Source organism: Nuphar pumila, chromosome 13 (genome assembly GCF_984573655.1).
Source record: "Nuphar pumila chromosome 13, dmNupPumi1.hap1.1, whole genome shotgun sequence".
NCBI classification, from domain to species: Eukaryota; Viridiplantae; Streptophyta; class Magnoliopsida; order Nymphaeales; family Nymphaeaceae; genus Nuphar; species Nuphar pumila.
Window position 1 is genome coordinate 18,791,074 of NC_143261.1, and position 19,626 is coordinate 18,810,699.

The 19,626-nt window shown below is 38.8% G+C and overlaps 2 protein-coding genes across 4 annotated transcripts in view; one reads left to right on the top strand and one right to left on the bottom strand.

The window, feature by feature from the left end:
- LOC149817981 (uncharacterized) overlaps positions 1-13,935 on the top strand; it is an 86,489-nt gene extending 72,554 nt beyond the window's left edge. For 2 of the 3 annotated variants that reach the window (XM_089986474.1, XM_089986472.1), the window contains 9 exons: positions 2,305-2,379; positions 2,702-2,773; positions 9,213-9,311; positions 9,515-9,586; positions 9,666-9,780; positions 10,920-10,988; positions 11,885-12,227; positions 12,671-12,800; positions 13,267-13,935. In XM_089986474.1, the coding sequence (XP_089842600.1) occupies positions 2,305-2,379; positions 2,702-2,773; positions 9,213-9,311; positions 9,515-9,586; positions 9,666-9,780; positions 10,920-10,988; positions 11,885-12,227; positions 12,671-12,800; positions 13,267-13,698 (1,407 nt within the window). In that variant the 3' untranslated portion in view covers positions 13,699-13,935. The remainder of the gene's footprint in view (positions 1-2,304; positions 2,380-2,701; positions 2,774-9,212; positions 9,312-9,514; positions 9,587-9,665; positions 9,781-10,919; positions 10,989-11,884; positions 12,228-12,670; positions 12,801-13,266) is intronic. The other variant, XM_089986473.1, reaches the window with a different exon arrangement.
- Positions 13,936-17,448: 3,513 nt separating this feature from the next.
- Positions 17,449-19,393, bottom strand: LOC149817982 (amino acid transporter AVT3B-like). The gene has a single exon (XM_089986464.1). The coding sequence runs from the start codon at positions 18,849-18,851 to the stop codon at positions 17,583-17,585; it is 1,269 nt and encodes a 422-aa protein (XP_089842590.1). The 5' UTR covers positions 18,852-19,393; the 3' UTR covers positions 17,449-17,582.
- Positions 19,394-19,626: the final 233 nt, after the last annotated feature.

Sequence of the window (19,626 nt, forward strand, 5' to 3'; positions counted from 1 at the left end):
TGTAAAAATAGGCATTGCATTGGGTTTCTGAATGACTCTTTTATTGGGATTGTAACTAAAGCATGCGATCCTTTAATCTTTGCCAGTCCTAGTGTCAATCGTTTCATACGCTTTACTATTTAAGTCTGGTGCACCTTTATAGATGACAGGACAACACTGATTAGTGGAATGTTTAGCTGGAACAAGACTGTGAGTCTTTTTGGGTATTGCGGACTTGATCTTGGGTGTCTCTTGAGTTATTCATGTGGATATTGCAAATGGCATGACAAAGTGTCAATAAAGCAAGATTAGAACATAGAGCGATCACTCTTAGTGCCTTTGGTTTTCCTCTTTGTTCTTTTCACAGGGGCGTTTGGTCCCGCTGACAGCGCTGTCCGCGGGACACCCATCGCTGGGGGCCCACCCCTCCCCTCACACCCATGCAAACACGGGACACGTGGATTGCTGGAACGCTGCGTCCCCGTGCCACCTTTTCATTGTTTTTGGCACGCCTCCCCCTCCCTCCGACTGCTCCCTCTCTGCCCATCATCTCTCTCTCTCTCTCTCTCTCTCTCTCTCTCTCTCTCTCTCTCTCTCTCTCTCTTGCAAAAAGGAATGGAGACATATCTCTGTCTCGTCGCCATTGCGGAGAGGAGGAAGGAGATTTGGAACCCTCTGCCGAGGAGAGGCCAAGATTTTCCGGTCGATCGCCCAATCGGTTGCTGATGCAGTGTCTAGGGCCGCATCGACTGTCGCCAGAAGCTCTACCGTCAACTTGCTGGTGAGCTCCAATCCCCCTAGCACCGACTCATCTGATTTTAGTGTTGATGCCTGTAATGGAAAGATTCCATTCCGGTGTTTCTCTGGTAGTGTGTCTCCTCTTTCGAACCCCAGTTGGATTGATGCGTAATAGGAATAAGTTTTTTTTTTCCTTTTTCCTTCTCAAGTTTGTAATTATTGTTTTGATCAGAGAGTATTTTGGTGTATAGAAATGGTGGATTTTGTTGTTATTCGTTTAAATGTAAATACATTTTTTTGGAATGCTTAGATTTTAAGGTTTTTGTTTTTTATTGCCTACTTTTGCTAAGTCTGATTTTTTTATATGCTTAGATTTTAGGGGTTTTGCTATTTTAATTCTCATTTTTGCAATTTATTGTGTGAATGCATGTTAAATCCAATTTTTTTATATGCTTAGATTTTAAGGAGTTTGTATTTTAACCTGTATTTTTGCAATTTATTGTGCGAATGCATGCTAAATCTGAATTATTTTTTGGTATGCTTCGATTTTAAGGTTTTTGCATTTTAATCCCTATTTTTGCATTTTATTTTGCAATTTTTCAATTTCGATATTTGGATTCGATACAATATCTATATCCAAGGTTAAAATCCTGTCAAAACTCTTCCAAACACTATTTTTGGTATTTGAATCCAGTACGAGGCCTATATCTTGGGTTAAAATCCATAATTTTTTGACATATTTTCATAGTTGGATCCAATATGAGACCCATTTGCATGTATATATCCAAATAATATGAATTTCATTTTTTGGTCAAAATACCCAATTTAAACATTTTAGGGTCTTTGGATCCAGTACATGACCCATATTTGGGGTTAAAATCCAGTTTAAATTTGTCTAAACACTAATTTGGTGGAACGGATCGGGTCGTACAATCCAAAATGAAGCTATTCGACCCATATTATATATGTACCCAAGTTGTCCGCAATGATGAATCAAACATGGGACACATAGACAGTAGTGTTCTAAAGTGGTCAATGCAAACACTGGACAAAAACACCTTGTTACTGTCCTGGACAGGGTCAGGACAGTACAAGACAGAACATTGTGCCTTTGTCCAGCGTTGTCTGCAAATCAAGTGGCCCCTTAGAGTCCTCTGTAGCCAGTCTCACTATATGTTTTGTGCTCTTAAAATTATCTTTTACGTATTTTGACAGAAGTGGGAGGCTTTGCTTCCAGCATGCTTTTTATGTTTTAATTGGATAGAGCTATTTTACCCTTTTTGGAGTATTCTCAAAATAAAAAAATTAGCTTTTTGGAGGGTTGCATTATCTGAATTTGTTATATAAACAATTTCTCCTGTTTATTAGATAGAATGTGAGAAGCAATTTTGAGAGAAATTTTAACCCTGAAATCATGAGAAATTTTTAGTACTGGCTGAGGTTTGGATGATTTGAGGGTTAAGGCTATACCATGGCAAGATGCAAACTTAGTCTGTTATACAAGGTTCTATTTACTACGTCTTTTCAGCGTGTGTTTCATGTTCTGCGCATATATGTTTTTGATGAACTAGTTTTTTTGACTGTTAGGTTGAAGAATTGGAGAAGGCGATACTTGATTCTAAGGAGAAGACAGAATTCTATCGGACCAAAATGCAAGAGCTGGTCGGTTATTCTTTTATGCTAATGTTTTATTGGTCCACAATTTCACATGTTATTGAACTATATAGGTGATTTTTTTTCAGAGCATTGGAATCTGGACATTAACTCTTCATTCACTGTGCCAGAAAATCTTCATTCTCCAAACACTATCCTGTTTAGTGTATGGGTCATTCTGCTTGCATTTTTATTTAGTAGAATTAGGTTTGAAGCACAATATGCATTTTCTTGTTTTCTAAATACTGTGCCCCAAGCAGTCCCAAGATAGAAATTGACCTGCAAAAGATTTTTTTTCTTTGACATCTGTATATTCAATATTTTGTTACAGGTTTTATACAAGAGCAAATGTGATAACCGTTTGAATGAAATCACTGAAAGGGCTTCTGCTGATAGGCGCGAGGTAATGCGTTCTTCTTCTCTTGTGTGTGTGTGTGTGATATAGAATTGAGTCGCTTTTGGAAAACAATGGTTGGTTTGTTCTCCCTCATATGGTTTGGATGGTGTTATCAGTGATCAGAATTGAGTGAGTTATGTCAATGAAACAAAAATAAGATCTTGCAAGTTCTTGACATTGAATATTAAATCAAAATTTATAGGATCTTAATTGTTATAACATCTCATGTTAGTGTGACAAGAAACACATTCCTGTTTCTAATATTTTCTAACATCAGACCACAAATCGTAAAGTATATGACACACATATCCCTCTCGCTCTTCCTAATTTCCCCTTCAGTCGAACCTTTTGATTAATTTGGAGTTTTTGTCTCCACTTCATTGTGGAACCTCATCTGATAACATTAATAATTAAACTTAGCTGTTAAATAAGTTGAGATGTCAAACAAGGTTTAAAATACCACAAAATGTCAAAATTGTCACATTTAAATAAGATTCATGAATTTCAAAACTAGATCCTTGTTGAAATGGTGTGGATCCAAATCTAATCCATTCAAGTACCAAAGTGTATGTGTGTGTTGTTCATTTTCATTTTTGAGCTAAGATGACCAAACTTGGCCAGTGTTGAAATGGAAGGTTTAATAAGTGTTGTTTTTGTTAATAAGTGGATCTAGATCCAAACTTGCCCAGTGTCATTATGTGCAGTTCATTCAATTGCCAATTAGTTATAGACGAACACTAGATTTCACCCATCAAGCTATCCAGGAGATAATGAATGTTATGGAAATCACATGACTTCGTTTAAATTGATTTTGACTTTTGAGTTCAAGCAATAACAAGAGTTGATATCACCCATGAGGCTATCCAGGAGATGATGTGTGTTATGGAAACCACATGACTTCATTTGGATTGATTTTGAGTTTGAACAATAATTAGAGTTGGTGTTGGGTCCTAGTACACGTGTGCTCTCATGTTACGGCAAGCTGATTTCCTTGTATGCTAGCTGCAAGACTGCAAGGCAGGTTTCTCGATACCTTTAAACCATTAATTTTTAGTGATGCGCCATCTCATTGTAACTCATTCTATGTTTCCTTGAAATCACAATTATGAGATCTTTATCAATTATCAATGCATAATGGGTGAGTTTGGGGATGTGTTGCCTATCTTAAAACTGGCCTGGCAAGTATTCTTGGTATCAAGAGCTATCATGTGGAACTTACGAATGATCTCATCCTGCAAATATATAGTTAGGAGTTCACAGTATACCTGGAGACCAGGTCATGAATGAAACATGTTAACCTGAACGCCTTCGTGAAATATTACTAATTTTTATCAAATTATCTGCAATGAACAAAGTACAAAAGTCAATGAAAATCATAAGGGATTTTGTGAAAAGTTAGCTTTTGAGTTGATCCCCTTGAATTTTCTATTGTACGGTCAGTTTCTTGCAACATCATCATTTATTGTCTTCATTTAGCTTTGCAGTTTGTTACAGTTGAAGTGCAACAATGCTGCATTATTGGATAAGATAGTAGTGCATATTGTTGTTGACCTCACCTGATTATACAACCATGGTTTTCATTGTGTTGTCACAACTTAATGAATAACTGCTGCATGGTAGTAGTTACATTGTTGTTCCGTTCAGTTTGTCGTTATTCAGGTTACAGGTTCTAAGACTGTGGCTGGTCAGCAACTCTTCATCATTGTAGTTGTCATGATTTACAATATAACTAGTGCACAGCCATTAGAGAGGGAGGAAGGGAGAGAGGGATCGATTAGAACCAAATTTCAGGAAATTCATCCAAACCAGAGTTGTCAGTCGGGGAAGAAGGAGCACAAAGAGAGACAGTTCCAAAATTTTAGGAAGTGGGAAGCGCGGGACGACTTAGAAGCGAACCAGGAATAGTCTCGGAAGCGAACCGGAAGCAACCTAAGAAGCAGCCTAGGAAGCGAGGTGGAAGCGAAAAAAGAGAAAAAAGAAAGAAAAACAAGAAGAAAAAACAAAGAAAAAGGGAAAAAGAAGGGAAAGCGAGCTTCCCATTAATGGGGAAGCGCGCTTTCTAATTTTTTGGCGCTTTTCAGCACGTTTCAGAAGCACCATGTTTCGCGCTTCCGAAACGCACGCTTCGGGGAAGCGTGCTTCCCCAGGTCCTATGGCGCTTCCGGTAACCCTGATCCAAACACCAATCTCCGTCGATGCATTAAGCAACACAAGAGGGTTACTCAAGCTATACCTTTCATAAGGAAACAAATTTTATGCTAGATGGAGATATTATAGTGGCAGGGTATCTGTTTGGATTTGCTTATTGTTCCAAGTATCAGCATAGGCTAATCCCTTCCACTTGACATCCACAGGAACCTAACTGGGCCTATATATGCCGATTTTCCTTTCTTCCTCCCATCCATTGCCCTTCCTTTCACCCTCACAGCAAACCAACTCCTTAAATGTAAACTCTCTCCATCCAAACTTCACCACATTTAACACCTCCTTGTTTCACACATCCCAACAGTGTCCCTATCAAATCTGTTTGGACTGTGACTCACATTGATATGGAAAAAATTTGTTTTTATTAATTCTAGACAGATCATACACATCCAATCTCGATTGTATCTGGTAAACATCTAAAATTACCTAAAAGCACAAGTATGCTGTTGTCACTTCTAGTTTAACTTCAATCATCTTAAACTAGAAATATGCAGGTTCAGGAAAGTTTCTTTAGCTTGAGGTATAGCCTCGTGTACTATCTTGCAGACCAAGCCCCATTTTCAGCAATCCCTTTTACCAAGAGATGAAAGGAGGGAACAAAGCAGGCTCTTTCAACGCCTATTTTGAGAGAAGGGATTGTTCTCCCTCTCGTGGAATTTATGCAGGAGGCGTAAGGTCTGGCTTTGTACCAGATGCAGGCACTTTCTTTGCATAAACGTTGGGACAGTTGAAGTAACAGGGTAAACTCCTTAATACCCAGCAGCTTGCTATAAAGACTGGATAATCCATTTGAACAACTGGTAGATATCCATACTATTGGTGATCTCTATAAAATGCATCTGTTGTGAGCTATATTACCTGTACACTCCTGCCAGTTGCTCTGCTTTTGTCCAACACATGGTGACATTGTCACCATAAATGGCACTTGTTGATGATCCAGTTTTTAGTTCATTTAATGTTCTTTGTAGGATTTAAGTTTTTTTGAATTTTATCCTACTTACTATGGTTAATTTTGTTATTTTAGAGATTATGGGGTTTTTGGAGTGACTAGATGTACATTTAAGAGATTATGGGCTTTCTGGACCACACATACATTTAGAGGTGATGGATTTTTGGAGTGACTAGACATCTTAGTTCCTGATATGTTGTTTGAACGTGAGCTTGGGAGACAGTCATTTGGAACAGCTAAGCCACTGTCTGCTACATCCTGTTATTAGCACTATTTGAACCATGACCAAAGTACACTCACACAAAACCACATTAGATTTGGGCCCAATTTGTTGATCATTTTTTTCCCTGCTATCAGGCTAAAGGCCTAACAATGGAAGCAGTGTTATGTTTGCTATAAGAATTTAGAATCCACTAACACACTGGATTCTCCTACTTATCACTACTTTGCTGGAATCTGCAGATTAATGCAAGACAATTGGACACAAAATGAAGCTGCCTAGCACTTCATAGTCTTCATGTGTAATGTGAAGTGGTAAAGTTGGTCGGTAGCTTGGGGTTATGGCTACAAGTCATTCAGTGATTGCTATGGTTGAAAAAAAAAAATAAGACATTTTAGAGATGTGGAGATGACTTGGCATCCAATCACTTCCACACCCAGGTGGCGAGCTGCCTATAGCATCCCTCTCTATGCGCTAATAGCAAAAATTTTGGGATCCAATTGGCTTTTGTATTAATTCTCATGAATGTTGCTATTGGCTTTGCTTATGTTTTCCTTGTTAAAATATGTGTATTATCGTCATTTGTAATCTCGTATATATTTATATTCATATATATATAGATATATATACATATATATATATATGTATATGTATATCTATATATATATGAATATAAATATATATTCGTTATTCACCCAAAAGGGTATTTCTGTAAATTCCTGTTTTGCGCATATTCCACTTTGGAATATTGCTTGTAACTTTCCATTTTTATTCATATATATATATAGATATATATACATATATATATATATGTATATGTATATCTATATATATATGAATATAAATATATATTCGTTATTCACCCAAAAGGGTATTTCTGTAAATTCCTGTTTTGCGCATATTCCACTTTGGAATATTGCTTGTAACTTTCCATTTTTATTTTTTATTTTTCTTCTTTTTTCCCTTTTTAATTTTCGGCTTTTGTGCCACATAGGGAGGCTCCCCAAAGAGTCGTTGGGGAGCCTCCAACGGTCACATATGTGACCGTTGGGGGCTCCCAACGACTCTCTTGGGAGCCCCCTTTGTGGCTCCTTTTCTTGCTTATAAATAGGGGCTCTTCCCTTTGTATTTTTACACTTCTTAAGGGAGCTCTTGCTCCATTGTAATGGGGTTTTTACCCCTTCTCCATTATTTCTTCAATGATATGCAACTTATGACTTTATGTCATATTTTCCCTTTTTATGGGTTTTATGTGTTAGCACATTATGTGCTTGTGTTGTTTCCCTTTAATGGGTATATTTGCACTTCACGTGCATAGGTATGGGTTCATTATTGAACCCAATGTATTTCAAGTCATTTTCTAACATTCCTGTCCTTTTTTTATTTTTTTCAACTTTAATGTGGGGCTTTTTGCTGGGCTAGGAAATTATATGTATCTACGAATGCTTTCTAGTGTTTGTAATTGTTCATAGGCACTCTGATGCTAGATGAGAAGCTAGTGGTATAATATAGAGAATAACATTGACAGTGGAACCAATCCTAACTTTCATGTGCATGTGTGTGTGTGAACATGTGCTTGGATGCTTGTGTGGAGAAAATGCTACTTGATAATTCCATTTTTTGAATCTAAAATACATTTGGTAACTATGTCACATAGGTGCGGGTGCAGATACGGGTGTGGGTGCGGCGATGCAGCACTTTAAAAAAACTTGGGTGCGGGTCTGTGGGGAGGGTATATATAAATATAATTTTTAACAATTTAAGTTAACAATTATTAAATAAAAATAATTATCATATCATCAATTTATCATGCATAAATTCATGCAATAAATAAAATTAACAATCTACCATTCATCATGCATAAATTCACCATTTTCATCCTTAAAACCCCAAAAAAATTATTAAAATAAAATTCATAAAAAAAACTGGTCGAACGTAGAACCCAACCCAAGCTTGGGTTCGGTTCTGCTGAACCCAGGTCTGGGTTCGCCAAAGCCGAACCCAACAGGCCTGCCGACCCAGGCCCTGGGTTCACCAGAATCGAACCCATCCAGCCTGGGTTCAGTTTTGCTGAACCAAGGCCTGCTGGGTTTGGCCCTTGCATCAATGAGGGGAGGAGGAGGGAGGAGAAGGAAGAAAGAGAGGAGGAGGCGGCGGCGGAGGGAGGAGGAGAAGGAAGAAGAGAGACAGAAAGAGGAGGACAAGGAAGAAGAAAGAGAGGAGGAGGAGGTAGAGAAGGAAGAAGAAGAAAGGAGGAAGAGAAGGAAGAAGAAGAAAGAGATGAGGAGGAGGTGGAGGACGAAGAAGAGGAGGAACAAAGTGAGAGAGAGACTTACCGTCGCCGCTGTCACCACTGTCGGAAGAGGAGGAATAGTCGTGCCCTAAACAAACCCTCCCCCCGATAGTTTTTTTTAAGTGGACCAAAATGGACTCAGTCAAAGTTGACTGAGCTCGTTTTGGACACATATAACCCTGGGTGCGGGTTGACCGCACCCAGGGTTTATTAACCGCACCTGGTGCGGCAAAAATATACTGCAATACCATACTTCCATTTAGCTATTGGAGTTTATGATGCTCAGTAGCTGCAAATTTCTCATGTTGGCAAATCTGTCTCTTGCAAGAATGAGTACAACAATGAGTCAGTTGAAGTTATGGGATAGTCTTTCTGTATTTTGAGCTTCCCAGGAAGTAGGAACTAGCAAAATTAATTGCACAGTTAGCATTTGGGGCAGAAAGAAAGCTTCAATTTGTCTAGGATATTTGCAAGCTTATGACTGCATGTTGTCAATAAAATATCTACCTCTATCAAAATCTACTCTCTGAAGTGTTGGTTAGTTTTAAAGATCCCTTTTACCTTGGGGCAGAGTTTGTGATACTCCATTTAATCCCTATTTTTTGCTGAAGACTATGAGTGTTTTAGATCGAAATCAAGATCATTGTTCAAGTTCAATTTGTAATTTGCTGAAAAGTTTTTTTTTTTTTCAGAATGATGATCATTCACTTTTTTCTTGATGGGACCCGGTATACTATATTTTACAATTGACCTATGCTTCTATAAGCTATAATTTCAGGTTGAGTCATTAGCAAAGAAATATGAAGAGAAGTATAAGCAAGTTGGTGATGTGGCCTCCAAGTTAACTGCAGATGAGGCTACATTTCGTGACCTCCAGGTGTGTTGCTCTTTGCCTCACTGAACAATCATGGTTCTTGAGAATTGGTTTTTTAGTCATAGATGCTTTCTGATACATTTTATAAAAAATGAATACAATACATTAATTCTTACTAATATCAACACTGCAACTTCCATGCCTTTTATCATTTATCAATGCTTATGTTTGTACTGTAAGTTAAAGTAGTTTTAATTCTAATATAGGAGAGGAAATTGGAAATATACAATGCAATTGTTAAGATGGAACAAGGTGGAAGTGGTGATGGTGTGCTTCAGGTAAACTTTATAACACAGCATTAAATCCTTTAAAGCATTTTCTACTAACCTAGTATATATTAAATGCTGGTTTTTTCAGGGACGTGCAGATCACATACAGTCAGACCTGGAGGGACTGGTTAAAGCTTTGAAAGAACGATGCAAATGCTATGGGTTGCGTGCAAAACCATTTGTCCTAGCAGAGCTTCCATCTGGTATCCCAAGAATTCCTGCTTATTTCATTTCTCTGTTCTAGTTCAGATTTACTTTATATCAATCTTTTATTTGTTGGAAACACATTAAATGCTGGAGACCTTGGTGGAGATAATGTTCCCCAGTTTAAATGTGTCTCATATGTGGATGCAACTATGTGCGTAAGAAAATATTGCAGCCACAAGGCTCTTTGAATAAATGGAAATGATCAACTGCACCTGAGTAAATATGAAGCAGGTTGCAGTATTGTAGCTTGCCAGCTTGGCCTGGCCAACATAGAAGCAAAACTTGCTTTTGGAAGTGGTTCTGATAGAATTTTTTTGTCAAGCTCAAACAAAAAAAAATGTTTTTTCCAGGAAAAAGTCAGGTGAATTTAAGAAAAGAAAAGGAAGAAAATTGGTAAACTGAATCTTTCCTTTCTGGATCAATCAGCAAAATTTTGCAAGAATACTATCATATCAAATGGTTCTGATGAGAAATATTTTGTGAGCTTCTCAAAAACAGAAAATAAAGAAACTTATTCCAGGAAAAAGTCTTAAGTGAATCTAAGAAAAACATTATTAAACAAAATATTCTTTTTCCTGTGTAAACCAGGAAAAATTTGCAAGAATACTATCATATCAACCTGAGAATTTTCATGTTTTCTGGAAGATTCAAAATTCAGATTTTTTTTATGGATTTGTAATTCTTGGAAATTCAAATTGCCAATTTTTGTTACTATGTAATAAAAGAAAAATACATAATGAATAAAGAGTAAGTTATTCATCGTGGTTTGCCAAATTGAGATGTACCACTAATACTAATGAATAGTCAGCTCTGATATTAATCACTGTTGGACTATGTCTGATAATGCTCACAGCTAGCAGAGAGATGGGACTTGGATGAGAGAAATTTGTCTTCTATAGTCTACCCCAAACTACAATTTGGAATTTTTCTTAATGTGCACCGGTTAGAACTGACTTTTCTATATTCCCCTCCAAAGGGCAGTTTGGAACTTATCTTACTGTAAGCTGATCACCCATAAAGTGGTGGTCTTGATGAATATAGTTCATACAATGTCAGGACAGAAGCCTAAGATCCATACTTTGAACCACTGTTACTTCATATAAAGTTCACTCAGACATGCTTGGTTTATTTCTAGGCTGGCAACCTGGAATTCAAGAGGGGGCTGCAGAATGGGACGATGACTGGGATAAATTTGAAGATGAAGGTAAGCTGGCATAAATAAACCTTTTTGTCAAATTTCCCAATGAAAAATCGTCAGTCTTGGTTGGTTCATGAATGTTTTCATTATGTCTTAAAACACTGTTCCATGCTTGTCCATACGTATAAGCACGGTACTCAGAAAAACCTAAGAGGTTTGTTATATACTTCATATTTGGTCAAATGACTGAATTCTTCTATTTTTTCTCCATATAGTGAACCTTGTATTGTGGTAATACTGGGGCATTTTAGTATTTTTATGGATGAGAGCTCTTAGGAGAAAAGAAGCTTTATCTTTTCTTGACAGGTGTTAATGCTAAACTGAAAAACCAATATGATCCCTGCCAGTGCAGGGTAAGTGTGTGATGGAATGACTCGAGCTTTCTGTCAATGCCATCTAAATTGTTGGATTCTGAAGTCTTGCACATTGGAGGATGGAAATTCCTTGTATATTCACGTGATCATGCATGCATATGTACGTGCATCTGTATGTCGGAGTTTGTTGCTTTTAGGTCTGGTCTACATAGATTCATTTACCCTTGGAAGAGAAAGAAGGGTTTGGCCTTTGGGACCAGGGAGGGCCAAAAGTGGTTTGGGATGGCCGTATAATGTAAAGCATAGAAGCACAGTATTTTTGCTCTGTTTTGTTTTCTTCTTTTGTCCTCTGTTCTTGGCACCATTGGAGTAGCCAGTGTTAAAATTCAACATTTAGCAGGGAACTGATTTAATGTGCCCACAATAATCTCTATGATGCCACAAACTGATGTGTTCATGTCAAATCACAAGTTTGATCTTGTGCTTCTTGAACGGAGGAGGGAACTGGAAAGAGATCCATGTGGGAGTGTGGATGACACCTGCATTCATATTTTCTGTCTGAAGAGTGATATTTTTTTGTTCCTTCAGGCTTCACGATTGCACAAGAACTTACAGTTGCAGAGAAAGTAGTGACCAGTGCAAAACCCATACCTCCTAATGTTTGGGATGATACAAACATGAGTGATGAGGGATTCTCTACTGCATCATCATCAAATTTATTTAATTCAGTGGAAAAGCCTTCTAGTACAGGTCGGTATGTCACTGAGGGTGGATCTGCTTATGCTCAAAGTGAAGATGATTCAACAAAAAGTGGACCTTTAAGTCCTTCAGCAAGAAGTGGATTGGGTAGTCCATCTCACGAGTTTTCTGCCTCACAGTATGACAAGAACATTGGGTTCAATTCTTTTGCCAGTGCCAAGGAAAGTCAGAGGTAGGTTGCATCACAGTATGGTATTACACATTGTGTTTCCTCAGTCAAATTAATTTTCACCATTTCCTTAGGACCTTCAAATTGAATGTGCAATCTGAGTTCATATACTACAAATTTTGATGCTTAGGTCTTGAATTGTTCCCCTAAACAGGAGATATCCAAATTATTTTATTTAGTTTGGTCTGTGTTGCACCATGTCGTACAAGGCTTGGCAAGTTTATGATTCACAGCCTGATTTAAACATTAAAGACGATTGGTCCCATATTGCTTGTGTGAGATGATCTATTGTGGCTATCTAGTTTGATAGTCTCAATTTGGCTGAATTTTGGTTCCTGTAATCCAAACATTTTGACTCATACTAGGGCCATGTTGGTGGGGTACTCAGCAGGAAGATAAGGTCTTCACATAATGGAATTGGAATTGATGGTTTCCATCTGTTGCAGTGATCATGGTGCTGGTGAATCTACTCATTCTGGTGACAAGTTTGCTGATGAACCCTCTTGGGGTACAACGTTCAGTGACACGAATGATGATGTTGATTCTGTGTGGGGTTTTAGTGCAATTAGCTCTAAGGTAATCATTCTCTCTGATTGCACCTTTTCTGTTTCCTTTTCATTTCTTTTTTTTTCTGAAAGTGATAACTATGCATGAATATTTGTATTCTTTTGTGGGTTACTTACCTAATTTTTACTGGTTTTGTTGTACCCCTGTTTATCAGTTTGGTACATGAGCAAAAAGTTTCTTTATTTTGGGCCAATTTCCAGTTACCTTGCTGTACCGAGTTACAGGTCTGAAGTGTCCTTGTTTTCTCATCTTCTTAATGAGAAGGGAAAGAACAAAATATGGTTATTTAGAATCTTTTATAAGATGACTTATATGTAGTTAGCATGTATATATTGACATACAAATCATCGTGGGTTTCTTGTGTCATCCATTTTTTTGGCATCTTAATGAGAAGGGCCAGAACCAAAATATGGCGCAAATGCAGTCAAACAGTCATCCAAGTTTCTCTCTCATGTTTATACTCATGTTATTACAGGATCTTGGGCATGAGAAACACAACAAAGACTCTTTCTTTATGTCTGATGATATGGGCTTGAACCCCATAAGAACTGGCTCTCCAGGTCAAAGCAATTTATTTGAAAAGAAAGAGAAGAGCCCATTCTTTGGGGATTCAGTGCCCGGTACACCATTGTTTAATTCAAATTCACCTAGCTACAGTGTAGCTTCCGAGGATCACCAATTTGGCAGCTCTTTCACAAAGTTTGATTCCTTTAGCATTCATGACAATGCTTCTCCTAGACACGAAGGCACCCTTGCTCGGTTTGACTCCATTCGAAGCACTACAGATGCTGGCCATAGCCGTGCTTTCTCATCTTTTGATGACACAGATCTATTTGGGACAACTGGGCCATTCAAATCAGATAACAGTACGTCAAGACGAACTTCTGATAATTGGGGCGCATTTTAGAGGATTCAGCCCTGCTGCTTCTTTTGCTTCGTCTTCTTTTTTTCTCTCATTCTGGGATGGTTACCTGCGTGTGATATAATCTGTATCGATGAACGATGAGTTTGTACCTTTTTTTTTTGTACTTTGTGAAAATATTCTTTTTTTCCTGACTCCATTTTTGTATAAGAATCTCAATTTGTATTGCTTTTTATCTGCAGCATTTGGTCTGAACATATGAATTTATTTGCACCATTCTTCTCATTGAGCTCGACAGACTGGTTTAGATTTTGTATAATTCGCTGTTGCAGTATTGCCACAGTTTTTTTATCAGATAATGTTTGAAGTATGGGTTTGTGTACTTTTGCTCGTTGCATGCAAGTTCTGCATATGCATATTTTTGGATGTGATTTTTGTGCGATGCACATTGACTGTAAGTAAGCTTGTGCTCAATTTGTGTATGTGTGCATGGCTTTACATATTGGTGGCTTTTTCTTGTCATTTAAAGAATGTCGCTGCCAAGCGAGCATTCCTCTAATTTTCCTACAATCATCGACAAGGAATGATTTAGTCTTGCTATAAGCACCATGTGCATCATCGTCATCTCAAAGATGGATGGTAGATCTGATAGATTTAACCGTTGCCTTTGGACCTTTTGCTCTTCAATGTCGATGTATATAGATTTCTTTTTTTCAGAAAGTTAGGCAGAACAATCATTACCTATATCCTTGGAATAAACTCTTTCTTTAGATGCAGGTCTTGGGATTCACATGCGGGTGAACACACACACACACACACACACAGCCACATATGTACATACATCATGTGGGACTTGGTTCCGTGTTGTTACCAAGCTATGTGATGACTGGAAATTGGGGTTTCAGTGTCAGAGGATTCAGTTTCAATTTCTCCTGAACATTCCAGGTGCTTCAAACATGTTTATTTCTTGGCTTAAACCATGTCAAATCTTCATGCTAGTCCTTTTCAATGGGCGTAATCTAAACACGGCTGTATATGTCAAAGATTATAAATTTGTGTGGCCCTCTCTCTCTCTCTCACACACACACACACACATGGTGTTGTTTACATGTCATTTGAATGCAACCAAAATTTCAAGATACTGCTGCTTTGTCCTTGATAGCACCATTGGGTGTATTTTATAATTTTGTATAATGGATCTGAAATTTCTAGTACCCTTGAAGGTTTTTCTTTTTTTCAAATAAATCAAATCATTACCACATCTTAGAATTTGTTAGGCTTAACAAAAAATGATGAAATTTCCGTCACCCATTGATAAGATTTGCACATTATGAACGCATGTGTGGGTTTGTTTGTTCTTGTCTACTTGTCTTGCTTTCCTGCAATGAATTTTATAAGCTCCTATAAGTTGGATTTTCTGTATCTGGCCCTTAAGATTTCCTTTGGCATCAAGCATTATTTTTTTAACAAATAAATCAAGCAATACATCATTTCGCGTGATGATAGTTCATGGCCTTTTATTTTAAGGCTAAAACTATGGAAGTAATAAAATCAGTGTACTAAATTTAGTCGTTTCTTGTAATAATATGTAGGACTTGTTTCGTAGAAAGATTTCAAAATCGTCAGAAAAAGGCAGAAAAAATCCAACTTGCTTAAGATGATTTTAATTTTCTATGATAGAAACGTTTCTAGGCCTCCCAGCCATGAATGTTTAAAATGCGGGCCCGAATAATACCAAGAGAACATTTCAAAAATGGCATGGGCTTTATATTTAATTTGACAAGTAAACTTCACAAGGCACCAAAGCTACATGATTAAGCTACAAAGGCAAACTTCCAAATTCAAAAATAAAATAAGGCTCAAAAACATTACATATTGTTAACAAGACGTGCCTAATGACCAAACCATGGTCAACTATCCAAAGAATAACAAACCCTGCAAATTTCGAAGTTGAGGATTGTGTTGTATGCCATGCTTGATGCTGTAAGTAAATGGTACAATTAAGGAAAAATAAAAGCCCACAAATAATTTTATTAGCACTATGTAACCAAGTAAGGGTTGGGTATCATTGAGTGAGATTGGCATTGCCATTCTGCCAAGGCCAGTATGGTTGGATATCGGACCGTGTAGTTGCAATGGGCTTCAGCTTATACTGTTAGTTATAGCCCCAAAAGCACTGTTAAGCTAGTCAAGGGTAAGCCGCGGGGCGTGAGCTTTCTCACTTTTATTTATGCCTGAAATCGGCTAGCCTGTATCAACAAACGGCAAAGGGGATAAGAGCAAGCTAGCACCAGTGAGATAGCTGGATGATTAGGTTGCACTATCATAACCAAGGGTCTTCTCGGTTCAAATCCCATGGGAGGAGAAGGGAAAAAAAGGTTCAAGTGTGGGCTTAGCTTCTTATGTTGTTGCAAATTTTGGTTGCACTATCATAACCAAGGGTCTTCTCGGTTCAAATCCCATGGGAGGAGAGGGGGAAAAAAGGGTTGAAGTGTGGGCTTAGCTTCTTATGTTGTGGCAAATTTTGTTCTCATCATGCTGGTGAATTGGTATTGGAGCATGTTGTTAATTGTTTGGTAGTTAGCATGATTGTATAAGCAGCTCCTACAATCAGGCAAGTTCCATGAAAACAAGTCATATAAAACACATGGCTGTTGCTTTCCCATAGAGGATGTAGAATTGCAGAAAAAATGGATCTCACCAAGGACAAAGATGCGGAAGCCAGAAACGATACAAGAAGTGGAAGTGAGAATCCAAGGCATTTTAAAATTTATAGGAAGCGAGAAGAAAAATAACAATTTGAAAACGAAACAAGAATAAAAAAGAAGCGATATGAGAACTGAATAGAAATCGAAAAAGAAACAAATAAAATCTGAAAAAAAATGATTATTCTTGAGAATTAAATTTTTGTTAAAATCTAGCAATTATGGTTACCAATTTAGAGAAAGAACATACCAATGAAGGCTCAGCTTGTCTGGTAGGAGCAGCTAGTGCATGTCACCTTGTGTTAAGACGTTGCACATTCAGAACCCAATGGTATTGTATAACTGGTAGGGGTCTGCTTAACCCCAGCTTGCCTTTCAAAAAATAAATTAGAAAAAGAACATGGGAAGTGAGTGAAAGTGTGAGAGGAGGCACATGAGAAAAATATATAGGAAGCATGAACAATAAGTGTGGGAAGCATAGAAGAAGCATAAGAGAATCCAAATTCACATGAAGTTTCAGTATCGTCCCAAGCTAGTTTTTGAAAAAAGTGATTCCCACTCTGAGCTCCAAATATAAGTTGGTAAATACCACTTGAACTGTCTTATTGAATGCATCCCTAGTAGGTAGGTACTCAATAAGACGTTGAAGACACCTATATAAAAGACCTGGGGAGGCCCATATTCCTCTCAAAACAACTCCCAGATCCTGAGTTGGTGGTCCATCACTGAAAATGATTCAAGCAAGCCTTCAAGAAGAGCTTGGTGACTAAAAGCCCTATGTGGGAGTGGTGATGACAGCCGCAATGAAATAGGTGGATTTGGCAACTTCCTCAAAAGGTCGTTTTTGAAATTCACTCATTTATAACATCATCTCCCCTCCCAACACCGCCCTCACCTCCGGCGGATCCCCTCTCAAGACGGTTTGTAGCTCAGTACAAGTGGGACCCAGAGAGGGGTAGGGTTTTTGGTTGTAAACTCTGGGCGTGATCCGCTATCTGACTCCAAGCAATGGAAGCCCTTGGGACACCGCTCCCAACAACGGCTCCCAAACGGTGCAAGAAAGATTTAAACAAGCAACGCCGTGGGTGTAACTTAACAAATGAAGCACTCAAAGCTGCATTTTTATTACTGTTATCAATATCCAACAGCCATCCTTCGAGTATACGCACTTTTAAGAACACAAAGAGAGCTACAAAGGATACAGTAAAAAAGTGGACTAAACTTTTACACCCTGATACCAAAAAATATTTCCATGAGGGAAGAGATAGTCCCAGAGATGGCAAAGACAATGCCCAAAAGCACAATAGTTGCATCCAAAACCATCTCCTTCCAACCTAGGCTTCTCCTAAATGTCAACAAATGGAACAGAGAAGGCAACACAAACCCCAAAAGACAACAAACACTGCTCCCCACCAATGACAAGAAATCAGCAAAGTTTGGCACCAGGAGTGACACCAATGTGGTCACCAAAACCACCAACCACCTCAACCACAAGGAGTACATACCGTCACAGATCCTCCTCTCCATCACCTCATGAACTGGGTTCATCATCAAAGGGAAGGAGAAGAAGAGGTTTATAGCAAGGGCCAACTGCACAAGGTCAGTGCCCAAGCTCTTGCCAAAATTGGTGGTGATGATGTCCTTGGTCATGTCCCCAAATGCAAAGTAACCAAGTGCACCAAATGCTCCATACATCAAAGAGATGAAAGCCATTGAAACAGCTAGCACCTTCCCAAACTTTTCCTTGTTCTCAGTCTCTGACTCCAAGGGCAGAACCATCCCTATCCCCTCAAATGCATAGACAGCCACCCCAAGACCATAGAACACCACACCCCATCCACCATTGAAGGCGTTCAATTCCGGTTTTTTCTCCAAGAAGATGACCAAATCCTTTGCCATCACAGCTCCCATGGCCGAGAGATCGACGACGTCGGCGAAGATACTCAAAGGAGCCAAATGGGTCAGTCTCCGAATCGAATTCACCCCTAATTGGAAGGGGAAAATGCTCCATATGAATACAGATTTCGGCAAGAGACCCAGAATTTTGTGGTGATAATGAGAGAGGAAGATGGAGACCAAAGTGTTCGATATGAAGATGAGGTAGCTTGCGCAGAAAGCGGCTTGGCTGAGCACGATCATCACGTCGACCGCGAGACGTCCCGGCGATCCACAAACGGCGTATCCGAGATCGCCGAAGCTGCTGATCTTCCAGAAGCCCTCGGATTCGAGCTTCCTCCTGGTGTGGACCAGAAGCATCATGCAGTAGTGGGTGAGCAACGCCACAACGAAGATCATGAGGACGCCGGAAACCCATCCGGTCTTCATGAAGGTGTAAGGCAAGCCGAGAACTCCCGCACCAACGATGGCGATGAAGATGTTGGCGAAGGTCTTGGGGATGGACGAGAGTTTCTGGGACTTCTGGAGGAGTGGGGTGTTCTCTCTCGGGAGGGAGAGGTTGTGGGTAGAAGAGCTTGCTTTGTTTGAGAAAACCATCTTGCTATAGGGTCGCAGTTTGATGGTTTTCTTGTGGATCTTTTTGAAGCAGAGGGACTGTGGAACGATTGGAGGAAATATGAAAAGATTTGGGATAACTGATTGGATGCAGAGGGAACTGAGAAGTTTAGATGGTTATCCTTGTTATGGGACACCCATCAATTTGATGGTCTATCAGAGGGTGGTGCAAGAAATTTTTGGGTGCTGAATTCAGGAAATTTTGAAGATGGTGATATAGAAGCAAAGGGTATCAGATGATGATTCTGCTTCTTTTGAGAGATTGTATCTGAAATTCAGGGTCTCGAGATGGATGAATGGTTTTGGGAGAAAAGGGTGATCTTATTGTGTAAGAAATTTATGGTGGGTGGCAGGAATATTCAGAAGAAAAGTTGGAGAGATTGGGAATCAGGATCTTGGGTGGGAGGAACGTTCAGAAGAAAAGTTGGAGGGGAGATTGGGCTTCAGGATCTTGGTTGGGAGAGGGGATGTGTGGGAGATGGGCTAGACAGGGAATGAGGTTGGGTAAGAGATTTTCAGAAATAAAGGGAGGGATGGAACGCAATCTTTCTTGGAGATATGTGTTTGGCAATGGACGGTGCAGTTGTGCCCAGAGTTTTTTTTCCAATTTTATTCTTATTATTTTATTTCACTTATCAAGGATTTTTTTTTTCTATTGGTGACTAATTATTGAGTGTAAAGTTTTGATGATGTCAATGGTTGGTGGTCCTATTGGGCAGGGCGACGCTGGTTAAAGAAAATAAAAAAATCCAAGATT

Excerpts from the sequence above, each read along its gene's own strand:
- LOC149817982 (XM_089986464.1), bottom strand. The coding sequence starts at position 18,851 with ATGGTTTTCTCAAACAAAGCAAGCTCTTCTACCCACAACCTCTCCCTC.